The sequence below is a fragment of the Cheilinus undulatus genome, linkage group 8, assembly GCF_018320785.1.
Source record: "Cheilinus undulatus linkage group 8, ASM1832078v1, whole genome shotgun sequence".
Taxonomy (NCBI): Eukaryota; Metazoa; Chordata; class Actinopteri; order Labriformes; family Labridae; genus Cheilinus; species Cheilinus undulatus.
Window position 1 is genome coordinate 31,169,746 of NC_054872.1, and position 16,537 is coordinate 31,186,282.

At 41.6% G+C, this 16,537-nt stretch overlaps 1 protein-coding gene across 1 annotated transcript in view; it reads right to left on the reverse strand.

Annotated features, from left to right (window-relative positions):
• lmtk3 (lemur tyrosine kinase 3) overlaps positions 1-16,537 on the reverse strand; it is a 29,476-nt gene that overhangs the window by 7,950 nt on the left and 4,989 nt on the right. The window contains exons 5-12 of the mRNA XM_041794246.1: positions 15,332-15,405; positions 15,010-15,128; positions 10,571-10,658; positions 9,820-9,968; positions 9,610-9,694; positions 9,369-9,490; positions 6,460-6,609; positions 85-6,340 (exon numbers count right to left, since the gene is read on the reverse strand). Of these exons, the coding sequence (XP_041650180.1) occupies positions 85-6,340; positions 6,460-6,609; positions 9,369-9,490; positions 9,610-9,694; positions 9,820-9,968; positions 10,571-10,658; positions 15,010-15,128; positions 15,332-15,405 (7,043 nt within the window). The remainder of the gene's footprint in view (positions 1-84; positions 6,341-6,459; positions 6,610-9,368; positions 9,491-9,609; positions 9,695-9,819; positions 9,969-10,570; positions 10,659-15,009; positions 15,129-15,331; positions 15,406-16,537) is intronic.

Here is a 16,537-nt window from a genome sequence, read left to right on the forward strand (position 1 = left end):
CAAAAAACAATATAGAGTAGTTAATACACTTAGAGAGATTATATAAGAGAGAGTTTTACAACAAACCACAAAAACTCTGCTCACCTGCATCATTAGACCATTCTTTGTCGTCAGCTTAGAGAGAGATCCCTGGTCTTTGACGTCTGGTGGTTGTCCTGAGGATCTCTGTCCAACATTCACCTCATCTTGAGACAACAGTTTCTCTTGAGAGTCCAGGATGACATCTGGTACAGATTCTGCCAGCTTTTCAGAGCTATCAGAAACTCTGTCCACTGTCAATTCTATCTCACTCCCCTCTGGAGTTAGGGAGCCACCTATCTCCTCTGTTGTGTCATTATCACCAAGACTGCTAACTTTCTGATCTGGTGTTTTCTTTAAAGATTCAAGGAGCTCCAGGTTACCCAGGAAAAGATCACCCAGAGAGGAGTCTTCATCCCCAGATATACAGCAAAGCTGCTCCAGTTTTTCAAAATCTTCCAAAGGCTCCTCATCCAGATCTTTCCACTCAGAAATCAGTAATTCTGGGATATTGTTGAGGGGAACTTGAGGTGAAGATGAGTTGGGAGATGAAGTTTCCCGGTTTAAATCATTTTGTTCATCCTTTCTCTCTGTTTCAGATGCAAGCTTCCTATCATCATCTAGAGTTACATGCACAGAGGGGAGGTTGGCTGAGATCCCTACAGTCGGGCTTGTAGCAGGCGCATCTAAAACATCGGTGTCGTGAGTTGGAGAAATATACGGCTCTGTCTCGGTACTAGCAATAAAATCCTCCAGATTGATATGACTAATAAACTCCTCTGACTCTACAACAGATGGGGGTGGACTAGGAAAAGAGTCGTCTAAACTCTCCAGTTTATCATCTTGCACATCAAGGTCGATGCTCGGTGGAGGACTAGGAAAATCTACCGAGCTAAAATTGTCTAACTGCGGTTCTGACTGATTTACCTCCTCCTGCATATCAAGGTCACTGGGACAAGAGGTTGGATTGGAAGTGGTGGGCATTTCTCTGTAGTCCATCTCTACATTCATGCTTACTTTGTCTTCTATGGGCTCTTCAGCAAGCCGTGGTTTTATTTCAACCTCTGAATCCAAGCCTGATCCAACATTTTCCTTATCCGAAAAGTTCACATCAGGAGCTTCATTGATGTAAATTGATATGTTAGTTTTATTTTGACAGAGGCTTTCAGAATTTGAGCTTGTGTTGTCAGTGTGCTCAGCTAATGTCTGTACTGTTTTTTGCATGTTGCAGAGGTGATTCTGGGGCCATCTGTTAAAATTTTGATTCTCCTCTGTCTCTGTGGAGTCTAACAGACCTTCCCCTTCACTGACTGCCTCTGTGAATGACAAAATAAGTCTCTCTTTGTACTCCAAGGTCTCCTGCTCTGGGATTTCTTTATTCTCTACTTCAACAACTCTTTTCAAGTCTTCTTTGAAGATGCAAGTTTCTCCAAAGTTTTCAATATTTTCCTCCTGCTGTACATCAGCTGCTTGGACAATGTGTTGGTCATCACCTTTATTGGACTCCCACTTTTCCTTCATGGTGAGAGTATAAGCAAGCCCTTGTGTTTCATCGTTCCAGGTTTCTTCACAGCCTTCCAAGATGGCAGGGTGAGGCTCACTTCCCGCCAGTTCGTCATTTTCTTCAGTTTCCCAGAACTCCTGACCAACAACAAGCCTCTCTCCTACCTCCCATGCTTTGTTGCTGAACCTAGAGAAAAACTCAGATCTTAATTCAGAGTCTTGGTTTCTCCTCTCTGGGGAAGCCCACTGGTCATTTTCATCAGGCCACAAGCGTAGGTCTTTTGATTGTGGAAAACGCTGACAGTCAAACTCTCCTTTAACAATAGTTCGATCCTCACCCTCCTCCAGGGTGCTCCACAACTCTTTAGTCCTCACTTCTAGACCCTTGCAGGGGTCTTCATCCACACTGGTGGCAGGATCCCTCCAACTCGCTGCTCCTCTAAAGGGGGACTTCTCCTTCATTGCGTTTCTAAGCTCTGCGGCAGCCAGCTGTTTATCCGTCTCAGTGGTGACCAGTTTGGCATCACCACCATCAGAGCAGTGCAGGTTTCTTAGACCCAGCTCATTGTGGTCTAAACTGGGCTTCTCAATCTCTTCAGCAACCTCCACTGCCCAAGATGGACATGTCAACTTGATCTCTTTATCACATGGCTCGATCTTTGACGTGGCCTCTTCGCCTGCCTGAAAGTCTTGCAGTCTGGATAATCCTGACTCTTTTTCATCAACTTGTGACGTCACAAATTCTGCTGTGTCATTCCCAAACTTGTGGAAGTCCAGTGCAGAGAGATTGATATCTGTCTTTAAAACACTTGTGTAATCATTGTGTCTTAACACACAATCTTTCGACTGGCTGCCATTAACAGACTCGATCAAAATATCAGTCTGAGCACAGCTCTTTGACTGAAGGTTTACATCATTTTCTTTAGAGTCCTGGTATGTGCAATCTGCTATTTGAGAAATAATGCTATCTGTGAGGTGGTTGTCCATTGGATACCCACCACAGTTTGGGAGCCCTTTTTCATCATCTAAGTCTGAGAACAACTTATCAATTAAGTCGACGCAGTCCTTGACCTCCAGGTCATCGCCAATCATTGTGGAATTTATGCTTTCATTTTGAAAAATGCCCAAATTGTCTCTCTGTGTTGACTCCAGCCTTTTGTTAAGAATGTCTTTATTATTACCTAGATGAGAGATGGCATTTTCCGGGGCATTCTGATTCAAAGTACAACTTTCGTCAAACATCTCAATAGTCATCTTTTCTACAGGCTCTTTAATGGGCATCTGTACACTATTTTTTAAGGGACTCTTGTCTGCTGTTTCCCCCTCCTCTTCTATCCCAGTTAGTGTCCCCCTATCCCCTCCTCGACCGCTGCTCGGCCTGGAGTTTGCAAGTCCGTCGCTGCTCCTTCGGTTTATCCCATCGCCCTCCCAGTCACTGTCTGAGAAATACGCAGAGTCTCGATGTGGTGTTTCATTTCCCAGAGCTCGCCAACCACCGTTTCCCACTCCTCCGGTGCTCGTCCATGAGTCACTTGGTGTGAGGCCATCGGCTGAGCTGGAGGTCATAGGTGACAGAACCGAGTCAGTGGGGGTGATAAGTGAGGCATCAGTGGATGGGTCCCAGTCTGGAGTGGTTGGAGTAGATGCCTTTTGCGCAACATGACAATGCTTTTCTTGACCTGCATTGTTCTGTTGAAGTAAGTTTTCTCCTTTCATCTCTGTAAGGCTTTTATCATTATTTTGAGAAACCAGATTTCTGGCGTTCTGTAAGTCATTAGCTGCTGTGGTGTGTTCACAGTCAACTACAGGACCTTTGTCATTGTGATGCTTTTCTTTGTCATAATCATATGACATGGTATCAGTTGTTCCACATATCTGATCTTCTCTGTTTGGGCTGCTGGTGTGCACTTTATCCTTCATCATCTCGCCATCCCCTATCACAGCTACCTTTTGAGCATCTGTTTTGTTTGTTTTTAGGAATCTGTTGTCGCACATTTGCACATGGCTTGATTCTTTCACATCTTCTGTGGGCTTAGAGGAGGGGTGCTCCAAGAGCTCTATGTTCTCTCCTCTGGCTGGTAGAGCAGGGCCATCTGCACAATCCTCCTCTCCTTTGTGACAACCAAGTGTTTGGTTGTGTAGGAGACCATTTTTGGGCATGATTTCTGAAAACACAAACTCACTAGACTGGCAGTGGTCGCCATTGCTGTCATTTTTGAGAGGTTGATTGTTAGAACCTATGTGAAGGATAGGGATCCCAGGTCTCATAGAAACCTTTATCTCGCTCTTTTTAGCACGCTTTGTCACTTGTGCGTATATTGCCTCAGTTTGAGTGTCATCTTTTCCTTTGTTGGAGGCTCGTATAGAGCTCTCTGACTGAAATCTGATGGTCTGAGCAGAGTTCGGGTCGATGCATATAGACTCATATTCAGGAGACAGTGGTGTCGGCGAGTAAGAAGGGTCTGCTTCGTTTTTGTTTGCTGCAGCAGTTTGTCTTGATATGATCTCAGTCAAGAAGGTCTCTGCTGACTGGATCTCCTTCAGGCACTCCTCTCTGGTCATTTCAGTTCTCTGAGGCTCCTTCTCGGGTTGCTGTGCTTCTGTCTCCTGCTTCCCAATGGTTATCTCAGAGAGAAGAGAGCGGGATCTCCGTATGCCCTTTGAATAGGCCTCCTCTGCCTCAGTGTATGAGGGCAGGCCCGGGGCACAGACATAGGGCCGCAGTCTTGATCCTGCTGGATAGAGGTATTTTACTGAATCAGGCTCTGATCTGTCCTCTTGGTCCATGTCCATCCCTCCCGTGTCGATCTCTGTGAGGAAAAGATCCCCCTGGAAGGATTCTTTAGTGACTGTATCGCCCTCCTCAGTTCCTGTCCTGTTGTTGGGTTTCTCTGCTGCCCATGTATGAGTAGCTGACCCCAACTCTGTGATCAATGACTGTGAACGGCGCATGCCTCTGTTTGGAAGCAGAAAGTTTCCCCATCTCTCTCCATCTCCTTTCTCTATCTTCCCTCCCTCCCATGACGTCTCTTTCTTGGAGTCACCAGACTCTGTCACACTAGATATCTCTGTCAGAAACAGATGCATAGGGGATTTCTTGGCAGCAGCCACACGTTCTGCTTGAAGTTCAGCATCTTCCCTCCAAATAGTGGGCAGGATGGTGTCAAGGCGTGACTGAGTCCTTTTCATTCCCCTGGAGAAAAGCTCTGCACAGGCTGGGTCTGCATCTTCAGATAGGCTGGAGTGAGTGACAGTAGTCCCACCGCATTGTCTCTCAGGGGACATGAAGGGAGAGTCGTCCTCATCTGAGTAGGTGGGACTTGATGAGGACTGTCTGTCAATCTGGGGGTGAGTTGGTTGGGGGCGGGGTATATTACGATAAATAGGGCGCAGCGGGTTTTCTCGACGTATTGGGGAGTCAAAGTCTTTTACACGAGAATGAGAGGCCTCCTTGGAGTTCTGCAAAGATGATGAGTGTCTGTTGCCCCCGTCTTTGTCGGACAAGTCACAGGATAATGGGTCTCTAAAAGTTTTCTGCATCTGAGGCTTACTGTATCGGGAATAAGTCTCTGCTGTGTTATAGCTGGGGCAGCTTCTTTGTGGTTTGGAGTGGGGAGGAAGAGGCGGGGGACACATTTGGGGGGGCTGTGGGTAAATTGGGTGGCTCGATGGGGGAAGGGATGGGGAGAGTGACGGGGATGGGGGAAGAGTCTGTCGGGCTCTATGGAGCCCCAGGTGATCAAATGTGGAAGGTGGGCAGCTGCTCATGTGATGAGGATCTGTTTCAATTTTTCCACCAATGGTGTAGTGAGGAAGTCCTCTGTATCCGAGCGGAGGGGCAGGGAGGGGACGGGAATGAAGGTGATTGGCTGATGACATTGACATAGAGCGAGGTTTAGGGGGAAGAACTGGGGCTTGGGAGCTTGTGGATGACTTTTTATCTGCTGCAGTGCTCTTCTTCTTCTCCTCTTCATCGTCATCTCCTAAATCAACGACTGAGAAGTCAGTCACCCTACAAGAAGTGTCTCTGAACTCAGCCACACCTGTGTTTGGCACCTGGAGTTGAACCTCACTTGATCTGACAGTCTGGAGGCCCTTTCCGCACTTGTCAGAGGAGCAATAAGGGACTCGCTCTTTTCCCAGCATTCCACTGCGAATCTCCACTAACTCCACATCTCCGTGACACATTGAATCAGAGCGAAAAGATGACTGGGTCTTTCCTTTAAGAGTGGGAGATTTGTCTTGGGGAGTGTGCTCCTCTAGTCTGATGTAGTACTCACTGGCGAGGGAGGGACTGCGAGCGCTGATCACAGGGACCACAGTGGGAGTGTCCAAAGACTGTCTGTGGTTATTATTCACAGTGGGGATTGGCTGAGGGGGAGGAAGAGGTTTGTAACCTCTTCTTGCATGAGCCTTCTCCCAGAAATACTCAAAGTTCAAGCCTTTGCTGGTCTCAGTGACTGTTAGAATATCGTCCAGTTCAGACGAAGATGGGGTGATACAGTTCCCCACAGGGTCCAGCAGAGGGTATGAGTTGTCTCTGTCCTCCCTGCCATAGTCTCTCTCCCTGTGCCGCTCGTTTGCTGCAGTCTGGAAAGCAGGTGGACGGAGTAAGTCCCAGCGTCTTTCAAATGACTCCTCGCTCTCGCCTCTCCTTCCTCTGCCATTCTCATACTCCTCATCCTCTTCATCTTCTTCCCCGACACTCCCCCTCACCATTCCTCGCTCGGCAGCCAAGAGGGAGGAGAGTAGGAGGAATATTTCTGCTACAGTTGAGCGTTGAGATGGAGGTAACCAGCAGGACTGCATGATCTCATACCTGTACACAGAGAGAAAGAAGAACAGGAAGTTGAGTTTAGAGATAGACGATAAGACTGGTGTTTCGTTAAATTTAAGTAAGCCATCATTTCTCCACAACACACTTTTTGGGGTACTGACCAGTAGTCGGCATGGGAGAGTTTAAGTCTGGGCTGGGCAAGGGTGATCTGTCTCTCTCTAATGACGAAGGTCAGCACTTCTTCATCACTCAGGTGTCTGTGGGGTTGGGACCCAAACTCAAACAGCTCCCATATAACCACCCCCAAGGACCTGTGGAGAAAAAAGGGGATGAGATGGTGCCAGACTACTTAAAGACCTTTTAGGTTTTTGTTATGTAATGCTTTTAGAGCAGCCTTCACAAAGCAGAGAAACTCTAGGAGGCAGAGAAAAAGATGAGAAGATAATCTTGAGGATGCAACACAACTCATTAAATGTTGAACCATCTTCTCTACAGTGTAAGCAGAGACTATTCTTTCATTCCTTGTTTTATTTGCGGGGGCAGTTTCAGTAATTTGGTGGCACAGAATAATATAAGGCCCTTTTCTATTCCCATTAAGCAATCATGCGAGTGAACAACATATGTTGAAGTATCTCTTTTCAGATAAAGAAAGCAAAAATCTGAAATACCAATATAGGTTCATAAATACCGAGCAAAACTTGCTCATGACCTCTTAGAAGAGCATCATAACTCAAACTCATATCGCAACATTTAAACATGTCTCTTGGCCAGATTGGAACTCATATAAAGACAGATAAACTTTGGATGCAAGTTTTATGTATTGCCACAAATCACACATTTTTAGTAGGGCTGCCAAACCATTACAATTTTGAATGGAAAAAAATCAAAGTTCTGGAGAGCTTCTTAGAAATAGAAGTATTGGTGAAAAAAGGCAGTGCTCTTTGGTGAAGGGTATGAACAAATCCAGAGAGAATATGGAATCATTGACTTCAACAGGTTTTGGTGTTTAGCCTTCTTCAGAAAGTTACAGAGAGTAATGTTTGCTGGTTCAAGATGTACATATTTTGCACACTCTTTGTGATACCCTTTCTTTATTTTGAATTGTATGTCTGAGTTTTTTCTTTATTCCTTAAATGTAAACTAGTTTGTTGTGAATTGGTACCTATTGATCATTACCTTACCCTCTGTAACTTACTGAAGAAGGCTAAATGACAAAACGTGTTGAAAGCAATAATTTCAGTCATGCTCGACTTTAAGAATAATGCCAGTTCAATAAAGACTTGTTTTTATGAAGACAAGTGCCTTTGTTTCTCAAAATAATACTTTTTTAAATTGCAATTACAACCACATATATTGTTTCATTTAGATGTTTGTACTGTCTTTTATTTTGAAAGACAATAAGAGACTTTGGGTAGGTCAAAGATTAGAACATTAACTTAACCATGGAAAAGGAAACTTGTTATGGACTGCATGCCATTTTATCACACTGTAATCCATCAGTTCATTGTTGCAATGTGTCTATAGGGACTTACCTAACTATTATGTGTGATATGAAGACATGCTAGGGCTCTTTGACATAGGTGGACCTTGCTGTTGTGGCCATGGGGTATTCCCCAGAAATTTTTTCCAATAAAAACTATTTTGATGCCATTTTTTTACTCTGTTTTTTAAATATTCAAACTAAACAGTACTGTGCACAGCTTGCAAGGCATGTTTGGACCAAAAATTAAGGCTGCAGTAAGATGTGTAAGGGCACCATAGAGTGAAAGGGGAGATTTACACAACCCTGGTCGTGCTCTGCATGTCCTTGCATATTACAAGGGGCATGGGAAAATAATCTGTTGAAAAAAATAAAGTCTGTGCCTTAAAGGTAGAGTAAGGGGTTGATGTGGCAAGTAAGCATAGCCTAAGGTACTGTCCAGGAGGGTAGTAGGGTTGTCATGATCCCCTGGTTGTGCCTCATGCGTCCCATGGGCCCAGAAACCACCAGGGGTCTCTGGGCATATCACCAGGGTTGGAAAGGCCCAGACAAAACAGATGCCATTGAGCTTGACCTTGGCTGCCAAGCAACACACATGTTGACATGTATCAAGCCTGACTCTGGGGCCACCCTCTCTCTCTCTCCAGTCTCGGGTTGTGGCACATCTTGCCCCAAGATGAATCCTTACATGCCTTTCCCACATGCTAGTGACCGTATGTTTTTATGATTTAAAATAATTTCAGACATAGATCTCATGTGTGATGTATACCTTTACTGACTACATCTTGAGGCCGCAGGCAATTGCCTACCTGTGCCTAATAGTAAACCTACCTATAGTTATTTGAATGCAGAAAAATATCTTTTAGGCTCAATCAACAAAACAAATATTTAAACTAGTGCTGTCAAACGATTAAAATTTTAAATCAGATTAATCACAGGGTTGCTGTGGATTAATTTAAATTAATCATGATTAAATATCATTCATTTTTAATCTATATTAATCATGTTTCATTTTGCATAAGCAAACAGACTCAATCTCCGACAAACGTATGCTTTGCGTTAATATGGTATTTCAAGCTGGAAGTGCTTCAGTGAAAAGAAAACTCCTTCCTGCAGAATGTGCATAATACGTGTCGGTCGACTGATCCGTCTTGTTTTTTTGTACACAAATTTCCCATCGAGAGAGCCAACATGCTGTTTAACGTCTTCATATCGAGTTGGTTGGTCACTACCGGATCAATGGCTCATTTGCACATGCGCAGCAGCATGCTCGACGGTAACCCTACTTGGACAAACTGCCCGAAATGCATTGCCAGAGACGTTTCAGGGATTTTGAGTCATTCTGCACTGTAGATGGGTTAATTACATTAAAATTTCTAATCAGATTAATCATGATGATGGATTAGTCCGCATTAACGCATCAATTTTGACAGCCCTAATTTAAACATGTTTTTGTTGAGGTGGTGATAATGCCTTATCTTTTGTTTTTGTATTTGGCATAGTATACCCATGAAGAGGCTATTAACAGCATGTTTTTATGCAAATTAAGCAGAGCTTTATATAGACATTCACGCTAAGATTAAAACATACCACACATTGCTGGTCTTTGTTTGATCTGTAACAATAAGAGATCCTCTGTACTCCTCAAGCAGCTCTGGAGCAATCCAGCGTAGTGGGATCCAAAGCTTGTCTGGAGTAAGATAATAGTCCTCCTACACAAAGACATAACAACAATTAAGTTTAAAGAGGCACAATTTTAGTTGTGTCACCATTTATATGATTTAAAGAATACTTGATGATTTATGAATTTATGGAGTAGTTATTCAAATACCTTATAATGGTTGTGTGAAAGGCCATAGTCCCCTATCCTTACAGTGAGGTCAGACGTCAGCAGGCAGTTTCTCAGAGCCAAATCACTGTATAGAGCAGAACACAATTAACCACAGTGAACAGAGATATTCACAGGCTTCCTATCTGAGTGATACAATCTTGTCTAAAGACTTGGATCCTGATTATCTTCAGAGATGAAGGACCCACTGACCTGTGAATGTAATTGTTTTCATGCAGATGCAGCAGACCCGATGTGATCTCAAAAGCCATTCTTTGAAGAGTCAGGAGGTCCCGGGTTGGCAGGTCAGGTGTCATCCCATCTGACTTGCGCTGGGCTCTCAGATATCTCTTCAGGTCACCCTAAATGTACGACAGAGATAGAGAGCTTGAACTTAAGTTGAGTTTAGGCCAGGTCGGTAGTAACTGTGTGTGCCAAGTTCCTGAGCCTTTCTCCTGAAACAGAAATAAAAGTCTTAAGGAGCATCCATAGAAAGGGAGGATACTGGTGACTTCTGCGGTAAATATGTCTCTTTTTAGGTGTTTTCTGTTGCAGAGTCTCAAAAGCACCCAGGGAATTTGCAATGAGCTGGCAGCCTTAAATTAGTCATTTGTGCTTTAGGAAGGGCAAGGAAATAAAATAGGAGTTATATAAAAGGGGGAGAATAATTTGAGAGGAAAGGACAATAGGAGACTTTATCAAACAGGATAACAGCAGTCTGTGAGGTCCCCAGTGATGTTTGGCTTCTCTCGCTGTGCTACTATAATTGATCTGCTTGTGTCTTTGTTTAGTCTCACAGTCAACTCATATGGCTTCCTTAATCAGCCAGTGATTAAGCCAGCTGAGTGAAGAAACAACATGCAAAAGCAAGTTCAGTGACCCTGGAAGATCTATGATTCAGTTAAAATGGATCTGTTCACCTGTATCTTCAGGTTTACTTTTATGCAATATTTTATGTACTCACCAATTGGCAGAACTCCATAACCAGAAGGAAGGGGATACTCTCACTGCACTGCCCCAAACACTGAAGGATGTTGGGATGTTTAAGACTCCTGCAGGAAGAAGAGAAGCCATGGTGATGCTGATAGAAAAAAATATTTAACCTTTTCATAAGGACAGATGAGTGGTGATGAGAAAGCAGGTTTTCTGGCACACATTTTAAAGTAGATGGAGACAGAAAAGAAGAAGAGGCACTGGGGAAGCACTGCAGCAAAGCCAAATTAAGTGTGAATGAAAGCCGGAAAATTTAAATGAAGCGGATCAGTGGTTTTGCCTGTTGTTGGATGTGTGGTGTTTTCATCTGACACTGATGATGGCATGACAAGAAGAGAAAACAGGAGATGCAAACTACATAATAAACAAACCCAAAATGACCTTTTAGGGGTGCATATTTGCAAGTTCCTGTGATTTACAGAGGGTATGTTTCTGGTTTTGCCCAGAGAAAGAGCAAGAAAAAAGAACAGACAGCTATGTCCTTGAATGCTTCCTCTGTGAGTGTGTGCGTGTGTGTGTGTTAAAAAGAGAGAAGGACAGCCAAAACACAACGAAGATTCTGACAAGCACATTAAATACCTTGCTTCATTTGTCATTGTCAGGAACAAGTACCATCTACTTCAAGAAACAGCATCAATCCAATGAATGTTAAGTTTATGATAATACAGTTTCAAAGAGGACATTCTTACCTTTGAGCTCTTGAAAGTGAAAATACACATTTACATGACGTAAACACAAATTTACCCATCAAAGCCCTACAGCTAATGCTAGCTAATCAAGACAAAAAAGCTATTTCAGTTATCTGAGCTGACAGGACTGGAAGCTAACGTTCTCTGATGTTAGCTAACATTGAACAACAAATTTATATGACTAAAACATATTTTCCCCCCTTAAAGCCTTACTTGGTCCGTTAAGACCATTAAAATTGAAGCTGAAGTTAGCTAATGTTTGCTCATGTAAAATGTACATGAAAATGATCTTGAAAGCAGTTCTGGGTCTGCAATGAAAAACAGTGAATGGTTGCTAATACTACTGATGTTAGCTATTGTTGATATAGAATCAAATACATCCTTTCTTGGTAAAAGTAGAAGGCTATTTGATCTGATATGACTAGAAGCTAATGATGTCTTATATTAAGCTAACACTGAACATCAAATTTATAAAGCATAAACATATTTTACCTCCCTTAAAGCATTACTTGGTCCATTAAGACCAGTAAAATTGGGGCTTTAGTTAGCTAGTGCAGCTAATGTATAATGTACAAGAAAATGACCTCCTTAAAAGCACTTCATGGTTAGCGATTAAAGTAGTGTATGGTGGCTTATACTAGCTGATGTTATTGTGGACAAAGAATCAAATAAATCTTTTCTTGGTTAAAATGTAGTCTATTTAATCAGACTTGAAGTTCATGTTTTCTTACATTAACTAACACAAATGTATAAGTCATTAACATATGTCCCCCCGCTTAAAGCATTACTTGGTCCGTTAAGACTAGGAGAATTTGGGCTTAAGCTAGCTAATGTTAGCTTAGGTATGATAAGACTCCTTTCTTGGTGAGCGTGTAAGGCAATTTGGTTTGATTTGACTGGGTGCTTATGTTGGCAACTGTTAGCTAATGCTAAACACATAATACAATGCACTAAATCTTTATTTAAACTCTTATATGCAGGTAGCTTATATTTGCTAATGATAACGAATGTTAGCTAGCAGGAAACGCAGAGTAAACCCCTTTTCTCATTTAAAGTCCCAGTTTGACCTGTAGCTTGTTTAGCTAATCTGAGAAAATGTTAACACTACATGGACTAATTAAGATAATTCCAATGACTTATTTTTCTTCTCTTCTTGTATTACTTTTAAGCCAAAATAACATCTATCCAGTAAGTCTCTTGAAGTCACAGTGGTCCCTACAGTAGCACCCAGAGGTGGAAAAAGTACACCACTATTGTACTCAAGTAAAAGTAGTGGTCTATAAATCTACTCACGTAATAGTAAAAAGTATGTAATGTGTATTTTTGGCACTGAGTAGGCTACTAGGTAGCTACTAAGGAGTTATAGCCTACAATAAATTTGATCTTTCCTTATCAGCAAGAACAACAGGTTGCTAACCAAGTTGTTCTGGTAAAGTTACCTCTTAAGTAAAATACACAGCAAAATTGGCAGTGTTAAACTCATTTAAAGTTAAATTAAACATTTAAAAAATGTTTATAATAGTCCACACTACTTATAGTTAAAATACACTTTTAAAGTGTTACAAAATTTTACAGTATGACAGAGCTTCTGTCAATGTTAAAAATCTGTGGCAAGGTGGGTCTCCTTTGTCAAGAACAAAGCAGGGAGTAAACCCAGAGCAAGGCAATGCATAAGGATGAAGACTACCCACTATACAGCTAACAGGAGCACCTAAAGTCACAGATGGAAGCTCTAAACTCAGTGGATAACTTCACTAGTGGTGCAAATGTGTCTAACATGAAAAAACAACAGCAATCCAGCAGAAACATGTGCAAAAGAAGCCCAGCAAGGATCACTGTACAACAGGCAACATCCAAACACTTAAAACACTCCACCCGAGAGCATGATGGGGAATTTCATCCCCAACGTCCACCCCAGATTACAAACTGTGGTGAGTGAAGCTTAGATCAATGGACTTTACAGAGTTGAACTAACACTGAATCAACACTGCCAAATAACTCCAATACCATTTCACTCAGAGTGGAGTTAAAATGACACAAAGAGTAAAAATCAATTCTGAAATGTTTAACCCTGAGATATCAAACACTCATTCTCTCACTATATGCTACTTTGAAGTCAGCAGAGATTCTCAAGTCATTCAAGTCAAAGTACAGCTACTTTGGTAAAAAAAACTACTTAAGTAGGAGTAAAAGCATTAATTTCAAAATGTATACAAAAAAAGTGCAAGTACCCCAAACCCCTACTCAATTACAGTAATTTAAATAAATGTAATCAATCACTTTCCACCCCTGGTAGTCCCTACCATATAGTAATCACTGTGATTAAAAGTGGCTTTGTGATAGATTAGTTAAACTATGTTTCCTGCTTTAACTGTGAAAGAACATGGGAAGGTGAAAAATTGGGTGAAGTATACAAGATAAAAATCTGTTCAGCATCATAGGGGGTATAAGCATTAAGTTTCAAGCACTCGTTAGTGGGCTACAAGCTGTAGCCAGCTGTGGAGGAGCTCAATGTAATAACCCAGATGAACATACTGAACACCTAACATTTGTCCTGGTTAAAACACGTTGCTGAAGACATAAAGGTCTCCGTATTATGTCATGTTAAGATGATAATGAAATTTTTTAAAAACCTGCCATAGAAACCGTTCACTTGTATACTGCCTACTACATACTCAAACAGTGAATAAGAATGTTAGTATGCTGTTGGCACCACACCAATGTTTATCTCTAGTCTAACTAGCATCAAGCTAGCTTGAACCTTTTAGAATTTAGCAACACTATCCATACACTCATTACTTATAGCTACATAGTTATTTGAATATTTTGGACATAATACATAAAACAGTATAATACAGTTAATTTTTAGCCACTTGCTTGCTGGCTCTGGAGCTTCACTATTGAATAGACTGAAGAGCCACTATTCATTGTGGGGCAGCAAAGTATGACAAATGAGCTCCTGTAGCATACCTTAAAAAATCATGCCATTATAGTTTGCAGTATATACAGTGCTTAACAAATGTATTAGACCACCCTAACCCTAACCAAAGTAAGGTTTATGCCACAGCTGCCCTAAATTAACAGCATTGGTAATTACCAAAATCATTTTTGATGTTTCTGCAATGGTTAATACACCAATATGTAGAAGCTTTTTAACCGAAATGATATTTTTAATGCTAATATATAATTATTATTGTTATCCATAAATTTTAAAATTGACTGATTTACAAAAAACTGAAAAAATAGTAAAGCACGTTAATATTTCTTGATTAATATGTCAAATTATAGTTATTTACTTGCATTCCTGAACAGAAAAATTAGTTTTAGTGGTTGAATGTTATGCTTGATTAATTTCTGACTTCTCAGAGAAGCCCAGTGAGACAGCTCAAATTTGGGTGAATTCAGTTTGAAATCCCTCATTCCTGTTCAAAATGAAAGATTGCGAGAGCTCACTGAAAATGAAAGAGTCTGCATTAAAGCACTTCATGATGCTGGATGGTCTCTGAGACAAATATGACAGGTGGTCTAATAAATTTGTTGAGCATTGTACATCCAAGGACTTCTCACATACACAAAATAGCATGCTATGACTTAAGAGCACATCCCATGCTAATTTTACTGTCATACTTAGCACAAGTAATGTCAGAGCATTTGGTTTGTGCACAGCCAAAGTCTTGCATTAAGTATCAGAAATGGCTGCCAGTCTCAGAGTTTTTCCCACCTGTATGGCTCAGACTCAGCCAAGAACTTCCTCTGCTCCAGGGGGCTGGCACTGACACGCAGCTCCTTCACCACGGCCTGAGAGGAGCTGCAGTCACAAAGTACTTCAGCAAGGATCACCTAGGAGAGATCAATGGACAATAATATGGAAGAGTGCCCAGGAGAGGCCATAAAAGGACTATTTTGAGTCAGGACTCCTGATCTGGTCAGTAGCCAGTGTGACAGAGAAAAGCATGCTGTAAACAAGAAGGGCCTATGGTGTTGGATGTTTGTTAAATGTTAACATATTGGAAGACAGCAAATTTAAGAGGCGATCATCTTACCTTTCCAAACCAGCCATTTCCTATCTCCTGAAGGTAGTTTAGAGTGTGTCTTTTGAAGCACTGGGACTTGGAGTCTATAACAAAGAAGAGAAATAACACAAGGGTCACTCACACAACAGCATTTGTTGTTTTATAATGTCATATCTCTTGACGAGAACAAAACCCCTTGTAATAAAGTGAGAGAACCATCATTCACAGTGCAGCTCATCATGATAAATACAGATTACTATAGTCATAAAAAACATTCCAAAGCTGCTCGAGACATGTTTAAATGCATAAATATACTCTGAAACAGACACTTTTCACAAAAAATTGCCGTTCTCCTGGTGTGCACCTAATTCATTCCTTCCTGGTAAAAAACATTCACCTTCCCTGGTGCCCGCCCATCCTATCCTACCTGCCCATAATATAGACGTCACCTTGTGCCAAACTACCAAATCCATCAAAACAAAAGCCCCAATCAATACTTAAATACTCTATACAATAACATTTGCGATATCAAAATTAATCCTCAAGTTCTCCCTAAAAAAATAATAAATAAAAGTAAGATTATCAAACTAAACAAAATAATATGAATAGTTCCAACAAGTACCGATTAAAAGTTTTAAACCTCTGGACCGCGAGTGTCCACTAGAGGTGGCTGCAGGAACACCTGAAGTTCCGTCTGCACCCATGTTAAACAGCCGGTTTTGACACACAAAATAAACTGGTTTACAGCCTGGTTCAAAACACCAAACATGTCTCATTTGCCAGTGTCTTATTGTGCTCCCACTGTACAGGGGGTGAATTTTTTTGAACCACAATCGTTTGGATTATATTTAGGATAAAAGCTGATTGGCGCGTCTCATTTGATTGACAGATAGCTTGGCAGGCAGAGGCTCCGTTTCTGTCAACTGGAATGCTAGCTAGCAGGCTGACAGGAAGTCGCGCCTAATGGGCGGGCGTTAGACCGCGATTTCAATATGGAAGCCTCCACGGATTGGCTTAGCCGTTTTAGTCCACCTATTGTATGCAGACGACTGATGTCACACAGGGTTGGTCCAATTCTTTCTACAGTCTATGGTTTTACCCTTTTATTGATTTTATAAATTAAAAAACCCTCTTTAATGTCAAAGTTAAAACAGGTTTCTGCAAAGTAATGTCAATGAAACAAGAACATGTTAGGTGAATATAAATATGAATATCTATCCCCTTTAAAGTGACTGT